Here is a 14,278-nt window from a genome sequence, read left to right as displayed (position 1 = left end):
AGTCAGTCGCCTGAGGCAGGAACTGGTCTAGGAACCAGGGATCACAGTCTGAGGATAAGGAGTAGTCATTTAGAACTGACATGAGGAAAAATTTCTTCACTCAGAGATTAGTCAACTAATGGAACTCACTACCACAGAAGGCTGGAGGCCAAGTCACTGATTACATTCAAGGAAAAGATTGATAACTTTCTAAGATGTTGAAAGGCATCAAGAGGTAGAGGGAAAAAGCAGCAATATGGCATTGAGAGAGAGGATCAGCCATGATCGTATTGAGTGGTAGAGCAGGCTTGAAGGGCCAAATGGCCTATTGCCTGTCTCATTCCTATGTTTCTATAGTAACAGCACAGTGCTCAGCATTATTTGTACATAAACGGTACAGCAGCTTCATGCAAGGAACAGGCACGTGGTTAAATATCCGAAAAATGTTCAAGTCGTGCTGCTCTGCCATTAAGCTTCACAAAGCAAAAAAGGACTTCTCCTGTCTAATACACCATGAATGGCAAGATTTTGGGTGCTTCGTACAGCAAATATGAACTAAACTTGCCACAATACATTAGCCTTGGCTTTTCAAATCTAAATACTCTTATCAAAACATGCAGAAGTAAACCCATCTACTGGCACTCACTGTTAGATACGCAGCTGCTGAAAAATCTGGATCAGGAAAATATTCAATTGCCCAGCAGCTGCCAGAGGCAACAGTTTCCTGATTTGCTCTGCTCTGAAATATTAAATCTGTTAACTAATGAGAACAATATCTAAACAAGCAAGTTCTGGTTTCTTCCCCACTGCAGTGAGGGAACTAAGGAATCCAGTGCCTGACTGAATGAATAAGCAACTCCATAACTAAATTATTGAACAATTAGATTAGATTAGATTAGATTAGATTAGATTAGATTCCCTACAGTGTGGAAACAGGCCCTTCAGCCCAACATGTCCACACTGACCCGCCGAAGAGCCACCCAGACCCTGTGGAAGGAAACCGGAGCACCCGGAGAAAACCCATGCAAACACAGGGAGAATGTGCAAACTCCACACAGACAGTCGCCAAAGGCGGGAATTGAACCCAGGTTACGATCATTAAAACTGAGAAGTGTAACTTAAATGGATCAATTTAATGCCAAAACAGATACAGAAAGAGAGAAGGAAAATACTGACTTGATTCAGAAAGGAAAAAAAGACAAAAGTTTAAAAAATAGTTTCAGTTTGTTACTTTCAGAGTCTCTAACTAATAATACCTGATGAGATGATAACTGTTCACTTGCAATGCCAGAAAGGTTGTCAGGCAGTAAAAAAAAACAGCAATCACACTGTTTAATGAATGCTTAAAATAATCAAGGTCTTTTTTTTTAATCTGGAGGCTAGTTTAGTTTGTATCTACTGCTGAAATTCAGCAACTCCATGACCCACAATGACTCTGAATACCAAGACAGTTTGGGAACTGCTGATTTCAAGGCCAAGGCAGGAATATGCATCTCAGATTGTGTTTAACCACATGCCTACCCCTCACATAAGGGTTGCTGTAGTATTTATACATAAATAGCCACAACTAATCACACCAGTATTTGGAGCGCACAATCTTGTCCTAGTGTGCAGCCAACCACACTGCTCAGGCTCGTCTTGAGAGAAAAGTGATTCCGTCTGGTAGGACAGGGCAGAACAGAACAGTAACCGTAGCTTTAGAACTAAATTCTAAGGATGATGTCAGAAGCTACATCTTCAAACAAAACATTATGGAAACCTGGAACAGTCTTCTCTAAAAGAAAACTACCAAAGCCAGTTCAATTGAAAATGTCAAAGTCTAAATGGATAGATTGCTAAGTAGGTATCAAGATTTACAAAATCAAGGAGAGTAAATGGAGTTAATAAAAGGAACGAATATATAGGTCAGCAATGACCTAACTGAATTGCAGATGAGCCTTAAGAGACTCTGAATGTAACTCCAAGTATTCAGGTGGATCATTTCCAAAGATCACTGGGGAGGGAGAGAGAATGGTACTAGTCATGGGGAAAGTCAAAAGGGAATGATGGAAGAAGATTCAAAGCAAAAGAGGGTTTATCCTTTCAGTTAAAAGTGGAATTTTCAGCAACTTGGTGGCACACCACGCATCTGTAGAGGCAGCCAAAAGATTAGTAAGAAATTGGCTGATGCTTATTTAGAACATAGAACCTTCGGCCCTCGATATTGCGCCGACCTGTGAAAATAATCTGATGCCCATCTAACCTACACCGTTCCATTATCATCCATATGTATGTACTTTGCACATTTAAATGCCCTTAACATTGGCAAGCGTATTACTATTGCAGGCAGACCATTCCACGCCACTACTATTCTAAGTGAAGAAACCACGCCTAATATCTGTCCTAAATCTATCACCCCTTTATTTGTCCTTTCATAATTGCGTTTGTGAAAGTGCAGCCTGGACGCGAGAACGCAATTGTCATAAAAAGAGACAGAGTTCTTATTATGCAGTCAAAAGATTAGAATAAGCTATCCCTAGCTCATTAGAATGTGCTGTTGCCTGTGAATTTCTCCTACATGAAGTAAATTATAGCACTTAGGAGAGCATTGGGTGCTGAAAGTGCACCATTTTCACCACTTTATTTCAACTGGATTAAGAATTAGCACATGGGAGTGCAGGATCTCAAAACTTTACTCTACACAAAAAATACATTTTTAATCAGCAAATACCACATTGTCTCCTGGTTGATACCGATGTTGAGATGCTTATTTTAGAGATTCAGCCAACAAATACAACTAGTTCATTTCGCAGCAAAGTCGTGTCAAATCGTAACTTCAGAGAAAGTAAAAGTTTGTTTAGCTCCTTTTGTTATATAAGGCGACTTGAAATATTCTTTATCAAAATGGGGAATAAGCAGTCTTTTAAACCTAAAAATAGCACCCAATATACGTCTTGACAAGTTTGCGTTTGTTAAAGTTTCTAAACCTGATTTAAGCGTTGCAAGATTAAAGAGGCAATGTGGGGAAAGACCACTGCCTGAGGTCTTTCTGCTGAAGTTAAATGGGGTCTGTTTAGTTCTCAGACCCTCTTGGCATGTCAATTATATATAAACTGAATCTTGCACAAGAAATGCCTTTGATCTGTTTTTGAGTCAAACGCCAATATTTGTTTGTTTCCTTGATATGCTACAGTACAGAATCAAACTGCATTTGTGACTAATAAAAAGATATTTATGATTAAAGCATATATTTGAATTAAAAAATTAAAGAGGCAAATTCAAACCGAATGGGTAAATTATGATAGCCGTTTTACGATTCTTATCTTCTCAAGTAGAATTTTACAAAAAGAAACACTTGCAGTTTTACAGTTCACTGCACTGATTTTAATCTACTGTATTGTACATTGCTAAGCTTCAGAAGTCTAAGATTAGAGTCTAGCAATGGGACCAGTCTCTCTCATACAGTCACTACAGTCACATATTCAATACATCAGACAAAGTTGTGACTGTTATTAGAGCTGGTTTCAGTATTAAGTCCCTGCCCTGACAAGGACAGTTTACTTGTGGGGAAAAAAAAATGACTCCCTCAAAAACTCGTGGCATTTTATTTCTGAAACTGCTGACAGCACAGAAGCTTGTGCAAATCATCTCTGACTTTCAAAAGGAAATAGGTTTCTTTTTCTAAATGTAAACAAATCAAGTAAATGCTCGAATACAGCTGTTGCTAGCAAGGTTGAACATGTAAAAATTAACTATCCGGATTACTTTTCACACTCACTTTGTGTCTGAATAGATATTTTGTTTTCATTCAGTTCAGACGCAAATCCGGCAAGGCCTCAAACAGGAGCATCAGTTGAAAGACTAGCAGCTTGTTAACTCTCTCCCTACCAGAGGGGAGTTGGATAGCTCCAGGACTGAGGGACAGATAGGAAACCTCTACGAACTTTAGCTTAAACCCCGGGCCACTGTCTCTGTACTCACCATTGGGACTTCATATCCCAAGTAATTAGTACAGCAGTGAATGTTAACGACAAGTATCACGGTGTGTCTTAGTGTATCACAGTGTGCTAGTGTTAATGTGGGTGTACAAGATACTGGTGAGACCACATCTGGAGTACTGTGAATAGTTTTCATCCTCTTATTTAAGGAAAGATATCATTTAATTTGAGGCAATTCAGAGAAGATTCAGTAAGATGAACCCTAGTGTGGAAGAATTGTCTTATGAGCAAAGGCTAAACAGATTGGAACTCTACTCAGTGCAGTTTAGAAGAATGAGAGGTGATTGCATTGAAACATATCGGATTCTTAAGGGATTTGACAGGGTAAACGCTGAGAGGATATTACCCCTCATGGGAGAGTCTAGGACCAGAGGGCATAGTTTCAGAATAAAGGGATGCTGATTTCTTCTCTCAGAGCGTTGAGTGTATTTGGAATTCCTTCCATGTGTTAGTGAGAGAGCGAGTGAGAGAGAAGGAGAGAGATTGTGTTAGTGAGTGTGTGTAAAGGTGTTAGTGAGAGTGTATAAGGGTGTGTTAGTGAGTGTGTGCGCGCAAGAGTGTGATAGAGAGAGTGTGTGTGTGTGTAAGGGTGTTAGTGTGAGCGTGTAAGGGTGTGTGTGTAAGAGTGTTACTGCGACAGAGTGTGTAAGAATGTGTGTGTAAGCGTTAGTGAGAGTGTGTATGTGTAAGGGTGTGTGTGTAAGGGTGTTAGTGTGAGCATGTAAGGGTGTGTGTGTATGGGTGTTAGTGAGCGTGTGTAAGGGTGTGTTAGTGTTTGTGAGTGAGAGAGAGTAAGGGCGTGTTAGGGTGTATGTATCTGTGTGTGTGTGTATAAACTCTCAGTCTCTCTCCAGGACAGGCCGTCGCTCTCTGGGATGTGGGTCTAAGACACTTTGCACTCAAAGTCCATCTTTTTCAAGCTGCTCTCCGGGTTGTGTGTGTGTGTGTGTGAATCTGTCTGTGTTCATCGCCAGCACACGCAGTGTACCTCCAGCTGTATGTGTGTGTGGGTCTGTGTGTGTGGGTCTCTCTGCCTCTGTGTGTGCGTGTGTCTGTGTGTGTGTGTGTCTCTGTGTGTACTCACCGTGGTCTCCCTCCTCCTGCCCAGTCCAGCCTGTCTTCTGACTGGGATCCACACATTGCAGACTCTCCGACACAGAGACATGTCTCTGTCCTTCCTGCGGGATACTTTCCACCGCGCGAATGTTTTTTGTTAATATCCGCCGCTCGGCGTGTTTTCCTCTCCCTTACTCCTCCTTCCCACCACACCCACTCCTTTCATTTCCTCCCACTCCCTCTCTCTCTCTCCGTGTTTCTGCGCTGAATGTCAGAGAGAGACCGCAGGGCAGGAAGCAGTCCCACCCGCACACTCCGAAACGGGCTGGTAATTTTGGAGCCAAATTGTGAATCTAACTTAGAAACGAAGTGAAGCGACCTCTGCTGCTCCTGCTCATTAAAACGCTCTCTCTCTCTCCCCCAGTTTTCACTGCCACGGCTGTAAACACCACACTTAGTGTTCAGAGGGACCACACTATCCTTCTGCATAAAAATCACATGAAATTAGCATGCACTTACTGCAAATGGACTAAATTTTTTTAAAAAACTGATGCCTAAGATCAAACAAAAACACAAATTGCTGGAGAAGGTTAGCAGCATCCTTAGACAGAAAACAGAGTTAAGGTTTAGTGACCCTTCTTTAGAACAGGTAGCAGCTAGGACCATTGTCACTATCGTTATCATCCTGGTGCCAAAGAAAAGTGAGGCAATGTGCCTTAATCACTACCACCGGTGGCTCTGACATTCATCATTATAAGGTGCTTTGAGAGATTAGTAATGGCACACATCAACTTTAGCCTTCCAGATTACCTTGGTCCAATACAATCCATCTACTGTTGCAATAGGTCCACGGTAGACACCATCTCCCTGACCCTACACTCAATCCTGGAATATCTGGATAACTAGCACACCTATGTAATTTACTGATTTAAGCTCTGCCTTCAATACCGTAATTCCAACCAAACTCATCTCCAAACTCCAAGACCTAGGACTCTGCTCCATCCTCTGCAACTGGATCCTTGATTTCCTGACCCACAGACCGCAATCAGTAACGATAGGTGACAATTCCTCCTCCACAATAATCCTCAATACTGGGGCCCCGCAAGGCTGTGTGCTCAGCACCTTACTGTACCCCTTGTACACTCACGACTGCCTGGCCAAATTCAGCTCTAACTCCATTTACAAATTTGCTGATGATACCACTGTAGTGGGTCAGATCACAAACAACAATGAGACAGAGTACAGGAAAGAGATGGAGAGCTTAGTGGCAGAGTGTGAAGACAACAGTATCTCCCTCAATGTCAACAAAACGAAGGAGCTGGTCATCGACTTCAGGAAGTAGAATGGAGGACACATCCAGTCTGTGTCAATGGTGCTGAGGTGGAAGTGGTCAAAAGCTTCAAATGCGTGGGAGTGAATATCACCAGCGATCTATCCTGGTCCATGCATATCATGTGAGAGTCAAGAAAGAACAGCAACATTTCTATTTCCACAGAAGGCTAAGGAAATATGGTATGTTCAGCATGACTCTTACCAATTTCTGTAGAAGCACCTTAGAAAACATCCCCTCTGGATGCATCACAGCTCGGAATGGAAACTGCTGTACCCAAGAGTGAAAGAAATTACAGAGAGTTGTGAACACAGCCCAGTCCATCACGAAAACCAGCCTTCCATCCGTCTACACTTCCTGCTGCTTCAGGAAATCAGCCGACATAATCAAAGACCCCTCCCATCCCGGTTATACTCTCTTCCATCGGACAGGAGATAGAAAAGCTTGAAAACACATACCAACAGATTCAAGGACAGCATTTTCCCCATTGTATCCAGACTTATGAATGGACCTGTCATATGTTAGAGTTGATCTTTCTCTGCACCTTCTCTGTAGCTGTAACACTTTTCTGCATGATGTACTTATGTATGGTATGATTTGCCTGGATAGCACGCAAAACAATACTTTTCACTGTATTTCAGCACATGTGACAATAATAAATCAAAATAAATCAAATAGGAAAAGGTGGTATATCACTGGACCTGAAAGTTAACTCTGCTTTCTCTCCACGGGTGCTGCCAGATCTGCTGAGTTTCTCCAGCTATTACTGTTTTTGTTACAGCATATGGATTGTTGGCTTTTATTGCATGGGAGTGGAGTATAAAATTAAGAAAGTCTTGCTACAATTGTCCAGACTATTTGCAAAATTGCTTTTAGACTATTTTATATTCGGGGCTAATGTATTTGTGCACAAGAAAAACACTGTTAGCTTCCTTAAAAACCTTACTCCAAATCTACAAAAAAATCAATAGCCAATCTTTTTTTTAATATTAAATCAAACTACCTGAGGAACATAAGAACAGGAGTAGGCCATTTGATCTTGCTCCACCTTTCAATAAGATCATGGCTGATCTGGTTGAGATTTCAACTCCACTTTCTTGTCTGCTGTTTACAACCCTTGACTCCCACATCTATCAAACATGTATCCAATTCAGCCACGAATTAATTCAGTAACTGCTTTCCTGGAGCAGATAATTTCACCAACGACCCTTACTAAGAGAAAAGAAAATTCTCCTCATTACCATCTGAAAAGGGAAACATGTTATTGTTAAATTGTGTCACATAGTTCTGGTCTCCCTGATAAGAGGAAACATCCTTCCATTATCCACTCTATCAAGTACCTTCAGGATCCTATTTGTAAATGTAATCTAGGATAAGATCATCTCCCATTCTTTTAAATTCCACTGAGTAAAGGCCCATATTATCTGACGTTTGGATGTGCCTTTCATTCTAGGACTGAGTTTGAGTGAACATTTTCCGAACTGCTTCCAAAGTAATTATATGTTTTTCCAATAAAGGCCAAAATTGTACTGTTCCCCAAGTGTGGTCTCACTAAGGCCCTGTACCGCTACAGCACCAACTTTCCTATTTCAGTGTCCTTGCAGTGTATCACAAAATCAGCATACAGTTACAGCAAGTGACTGCATGCTAACTTTGGAATTTATGTGCCAATATACACACATCTCTCTGTAGCTCTGGGTTCTGCAGTCTCTTTTCATGTAAATAATAAACTGCATTTCTCTTCTTCCTGCCAACCTGGGCATGTGCTCGCTTTTCCACATTATATACACATGCCAAATCTTTACCTATTCACTTAACATATCTATATGCCTTTGCAGACTCTCCACCTCCTTTTAACATCTCTTAGCCATCTTGGTGTCATCAGCAGATTTAGCCACTGAAATAAAGTAGCATATTGATTGTGTGGTATAATATATTATCAAATCTGAAAATCTTCATTGCGCATCTTTTGCTACACATGCTGTAGTAGTTAATTAAAGGCACACTAAATCTGTGAAGCAGATCATTTTGAGACACCAGGGATTGTTTAAGAGAGACCATAGAGTCATTGGGTCATAGAGATGTACAGCACAGAAACAGACCCTTCGGTTCAACTTGTCCACACTGACCAGATATCTTAACCTTATCTAGTCCCATTTGCCAACACTTGGCTCATATCTCTCCAAACCCTTCCTATTCATATACCCATCCAAATTCCTTTCAAATGTTGCAATTGTACCAGCCTCCACCACTTCCTCTGGCAGCTCATTCCATACACGCACCACTCTATGTGTGCAAACGTTGCCCCTTAGGGCCCTTTTAAATTTTTCCCCTCTCACCCTAAACCTATGGCCTCTAGTTCTGAACACCCCCATCCCAGGGAAAAGACCTTGTCTATTTATCCTATCCATGCCCCTCATGATTCTATAAACCTCTATAAGGTCACCCTCAGCCTCTGACACTCCAGGGAAAACAGCCCCAGCATCTCCCTTTAGCTCAAACCCTTCAACCCTGGCAACATCCTTGTTAATCTTTTCTCAACTCTTTCAAACTTCACAACATCCTTCCTATTGGACGGAGATTGGAATTGCACACAATATTCCATCAGTTGCCTAACCAATGTCCTGTACAGCCACAACATGACTTCCCAACTCCTGTACTCAATACTCTGACCAATACAGGAAAGCATATTAAATGCCTTCTTCACTCCTATCTACCTGCGACTCTACTTTCAAGGAGCTATGAACCTGCACTCCAAGGTCTCTTTGTTCGGCAACACTCTCCAGGACCTTCCCGTTAAGCGTATAAGTTCTGCTCTGATTTGCCTTTCCAAAATGCAGCACCTCACATTTATCTAAATTAAACTCCATCTGCCACTCCTCAGCCCATTGGCCCATCTGATCAAGATCCTGTTGTAATCTGAGGTAACCTTCTTCACTGTCCACTACACCTCTAAATTAGGCATCATTTGCAAACTTACGAACCATACCTCCTATTTTCACATCCAAAACCAGTCAACTACAAACACCTTATATTGCATGGCAGTACAGGTTTGACTTGACTTCACTTTTATCTTCTGTCTCCAGATGTAACGATTCCAAAAATCTGTTGAAATGTTGATAAACGAAAGACATGTTTTATGCTTAGAATATCAAGAAACATAGAAATCAAGGAAAACAGGTAGATAGCATTTTCAATAAAAAAGGGGAGGAATTTGGAAACAGAATGAACAGGACAATCAAAGCTGAACCCAAGAAATTCCTCCAAAAACGTTTACTTCACCGATGTGTACTCTCACTAACGTATGCACTGAAAATAAGGTTTGTTACACAATAAAGCCTTTGGATAAAGTTCAGTCTTCACCAGCTGATAGCTAACATCCTCAGTTTCCCCATTATGATCCTTGGATATGTCCTGACCTATCCCACCAGCAGGTCACATTCACCAGAGGCAGTGCCATAGTGGTACACTGTTAGGAAGGATTTGCTCTGAGAGTCCTCAGTGCTGACCCCAGACTTCTCAAAGTTACATAACTTTGGGAGGAATATGAGGAAAGGAATCTCCTGTTGATTACCACCTACCATGCTCCCTCAGCTGATCAGTCAGTTCCCCTCTATGCTGAATATCATTTGTAGAAGCACTGTGGATAGTAAGTGCCAATAATGTATACGGGTGCTGGACTTAAATGAACATCATGGATAGTGGCACTATAGTACCACAGTCTTGAAGGATATAGCTGCCAGATTAGAGGACAAAAGGACTGCCTGATTTTGTCCTTAGGAATCTGTTCATCATAGACAGAAGCACGATGACTGTCTGTGAAGGAAGGTGCCAAGTCCCAATTTGACCCTTAGAACACTCCCAACCATATCTTGTGTCACTATCACTGTGCCAAATGGGATAGATTCAGTTCAGATTTGACAGCTGAAAACTTGGTATCCATGAGGTGCTGTGGGCCATCAGCAATATCAAATTCAATCACAGTCTGTAAACTCATGGTCTGGCATATTTCCCAATCCACCATTCCCATCAAAACAAGCAACAACTCTATTTCAATGAAGAATGTGGAACGACACACCAGAAGCACTGCCAGGCATAACTCAAAATAAAGTATCAACCTTATGAGGTTACAAAACATGTATACTAATCAGTGGAAGCTGCATCTTATACACAGAATTAAATGATCCCACATCATAAGGGATTAAATCCAAGCTCTGCAGTTCTGCTACACCCAGGTCTTTGTGGCGGTGGACAGTTGAACAACATCAAGAAGGAGGAGTCGATACAAACATCCCCATTCTCAATGGTGGCAAACCCCAAGAGGTCAGTGCAAAAGAGAAGGCCAAAGTGCTCAGTGGGTGATCCATCTCGTCTCCTCCTGAGGTTCCCACTATTACAGGTACATGTCTTCAGCTAATTCAATTCACTCCATGTGATAACAAGAAAGCAGTGAACAAAGACAACGCAGGGCCCTGACAACACTGGACAATAACATTGAAGACTTGCTCCAAAATGAGCCATGTCCCTGCCTTTGGCAACCTGTGCCAATACAGCTACAAAACTAGCATTTGCCCAACAAAGTGTAAAGTTGTGTATATATGTGCTGTCACAAAAAGCAGGGTTAGTCCAAATGAGACAATTAATTACTGTGCTTGCCAACAATACCTACACCTTGTGAGGAATAAAAATGATGAAAATCCAGCATTTGATCAGAGGCACATTGTAGTTAAGGTGTTCCCGGCAGTAAGTCACCAAGTGTACTGTAATATCCCTCTAATTCCTGCAAACTTTACAACTGGGAGGGACAGGAGCAATTATTTTTTGAGATGACCATCAATTTTGAAGTTTCCCACCTAACCATCCGGATTTGGATATATTTCGTTGATTCTTTGTCATTCCAGGGTCTGCTGACATTTTACAACAGTGTCGCCACCACACTAGCTGCAGCACGTCCAAACAGAAAAGAACAGAGAACAACAAAGAACAATACAGCACAGAAACAGGCCCATCGGCCCTCCAAGCCTGTGCCGACACATTTTGCCCTTCAATACTAAGACGTTCTCCATTTACAGGATCCATATCCCTCTATTCCCTTCCTATTCATATATCCATCAGGTTCAAAGTTTGTGCAAAGATTTGTAGCTCGGGTGCTATTTGCTGTGGTTCTGTTCGCCGAGCTGGAAGTTTTTGTTGCAAACGTTTCGTCCCCTGGCTAGGCGACATCATCAGTGCTTGGGAGCCTCCTGCGAAGCGCTTCTTTGATGTTTCCTCCGGTGTTTATAGTGGTCTGTCCCTGCCACATTAGTTTTGTTCATGTTGGGTATCGGGTCCTTCGTTCTGGTGAGTTGTTGTCTGAGCGTGGCTGTCCTAGGGGTCGCAGTAGTCTAATGTAGTGTACAAAATACCTTGCAAGGACTGCACAAAACACTATATAGGACAAACAGGAAGACAGCTAACAATCCGCATACATGAACATCAACTAGCCACGAAACGACACAACCAGCTATCCTTAGTAGCCACACACGCAGACAACAAGCAACATGAATTCGACTGGGACAACCCTACTATCATAGGGCAAGCCAGACAGAGAACAGCCAGGGAATTCCTAGAGGCATGGCATTCATCCACAAACTCCATCAACAAACACATCGACCTGGACCCAATATACCAACCACTACAGCGGACAGCTGAAACTGACAACCGGAAGCGGCAGGGACAGACCACTATAAATACCGGAGGAAACATCAAAGAAGCGCTTCGCAGGAGGCTCCCAAGCACTGATGATGTCGCCTAGCCAGGGGACGAAACGTTTGCAACAAAAACTTCCAGCTCGGCGAACAGAACCACAGCATCCATCAGGTGCTTCCTGAATGCTGCTATTGCATCTGCTTCTAACACCACCTCTGGTAGCATGTTCCAGGCAATCACCACCCTTTGTGTGAAAAATGTGCCTCACCCATCTCTTTTAAACCCCCCCCCCCCCCCCCCCTGCACCTTGAACATGTGCCGCCTAGTAATTGACCCCTCCATCCTGGGAAAAGGCCTCATATGTTTCACTCTATCCATGCCATTCACAAGCTTACAAACTTCAATTGGGTTGCCCCTGAACCTCCTGAAGTCCATGAAAATAAACCCAGTCGCTCCAACCTTTCTTCATAGCTAAAATTCCCCATACCAGGCAACATCCTGGTAAACCTTTTTCTGTACCCTTTCAAAGTATCCACATCCTTGTGGGAGTCTGGTGACCAGAACTGTACGCAATATTCCAAGTGCAGTCTAACTAAATTTCTATAAAACTACAGCATACCTTGCCTATCCTGATACTCAATGCCCCTTCCACTGAAGGCAAGCATGTCATAGGCCTTTTTACTACCTTATCTACCTCTGCCTTCAGTGATCTGTGGACCTGCAGACCCAGATCACTCTGCATATCAATACTACAAATGGTTCTGCCGTTCACTGTATAATTTCCACCTGTACTTGACCTTCCGAAATGTATCAACTCACATTTGTCCAAATTAAACTCCATCTACCATTTTTCTGCCCATGCCTCCAACTGTATCCTCTGACAATCCTCCTCATGACTTGCAATGCCACCAATCTTTGCATTGTCTGCAAACTTACTAAATAGACCAGCTACGCTTTCCTCCAAATCATTTACAGTATGTAGATCACGAACAGCAGAGGTCTCAGCACTGATCCCTGTGGAACACCATAAGTTACAACCCTCCATTCTGAAAAGTATCCTTCCACCTGTGCCCTCTGTCTCCCATGACTAAGCCAGTTCTATATTCATCTTGTCAGCTCACTCCGGTACCATGTAACTTCACCTTTTGTACCAGTCTGCCATGAGGGACTTTGGTCATGTAGGTAATATCAACCACTTTTCCCTCATCAATCATCTTCGTAACCTCCTCAAAAAAAATACTTAAGTCAGTAGGCACGACCTCCTCTTACAAAACCATGTTATCTATCTCTGGTAGGTCCATTTGCTTCTAAATCTGTATAGATCTTGTCCCTACCACTGACGTTAGGCTCACAGGCCTGTAATTCCAGCATTATTCCTGCTACCCTTCTTAAACAATGGGATATAATATTGACGATTCTCCAGTCCTCTGGGACCTCACCTGTGGCCAAACAGTTTACAAAGATGTTTGTCAATGCTCCAGCAATTTGTTCTCTTGCCTCCCTCAATATTCTGGGATAGATCCCATCAGGACCCAGGGACTTACCTACCTTAATACTTTTTAAGACACACATCTCTTCCTTTTCAAAAGCAACTTGGCTTAGAAATTCAACACTCCCTGCATTGAGATCATTCTCAATCAATTCTCTGAAAGTTGCCACCCAGGTAAATAGTGCGGTGAGGAAGGCCTATGGCGTACTGGCTTTTATTGGTAGAGGAATTGAGTTCCGGAGTCCTGAGGTCATGATGCAGTTGTATAAGACTCTGGTGTGGCCGCATCTGGAATATTGTGTGCAGTTTTGGTCGCCATACTATAGGAAGGATGTGGAGGCACTGGAACGGGTGCAGAGGAGGTTTACCAGGATGTTGCCTGGTATGGAAGGAAGATCGTATGAGGAAAGACTGAGACACTTGGGGCTGTTTTCATTAGAGAAAAGAAGGTTTAGGGGTGACTTGATTGAGGTGTACAAGATGATTAGGGGGTTAGATAGGGTTGACAGTGTGAACCTTTTCCCGCGTATGGAGTCGGGTATTACAAGGGGGCATAGCTTTAAATTAAGGGGGGGTAGATATAGGACTGAAGTTAGGGGTAGGTTCTTCACTCAGCGAGTCATAAGTTCATGGAATGCCCTGCCAGTAGCAGTGGTGGACTCTCCCTCTTTATGGGCATTTAAGCGGGCATTGGATAGGTATATGGAGGATAGTGGGTTAGTATAGGTTAGGTGGGCTTGGATCGGCACAACATCGAGG

The 14,278-nt window shown here is 42.5% G+C and overlaps 1 protein-coding gene across 1 annotated transcript in view; it reads right to left on the bottom strand.

Moving 5' to 3' along the window:
• Positions 1 to 5,213, bottom strand: part of LOC122553754 (calcium uniporter protein, mitochondrial-like) — a 144,931-nt gene extending 139,718 nt beyond the window's left edge. Inside the window, exon 1 of the mRNA XM_043698040.2 lies at positions 5,041 to 5,213. Coding sequence (XP_043553975.1) covers positions 5,041 to 5,121 — 81 coding nt within the window. The 5' untranslated portion in view covers positions 5,122 to 5,213. The remainder of the gene's footprint in view (positions 1 to 5,040) is intronic.
• Between the last annotated feature and the right edge of the window lie 9,065 nt (positions 5,214 to 14,278).

The sequence above is a fragment of the Chiloscyllium plagiosum genome, unplaced genomic scaffold (genome assembly GCF_037043375.1).
Source record: "Chiloscyllium plagiosum isolate Xiang-an unplaced genomic scaffold, Cpla_swu_hap1 HiC_scaffold_1, whole genome shotgun sequence".
Taxonomy (NCBI): domain Eukaryota; kingdom Metazoa; phylum Chordata; class Chondrichthyes; order Orectolobiformes; family Hemiscylliidae; genus Chiloscyllium; species Chiloscyllium plagiosum.
This window is presented reverse-complemented; position numbering and strand designations above follow the sequence as displayed.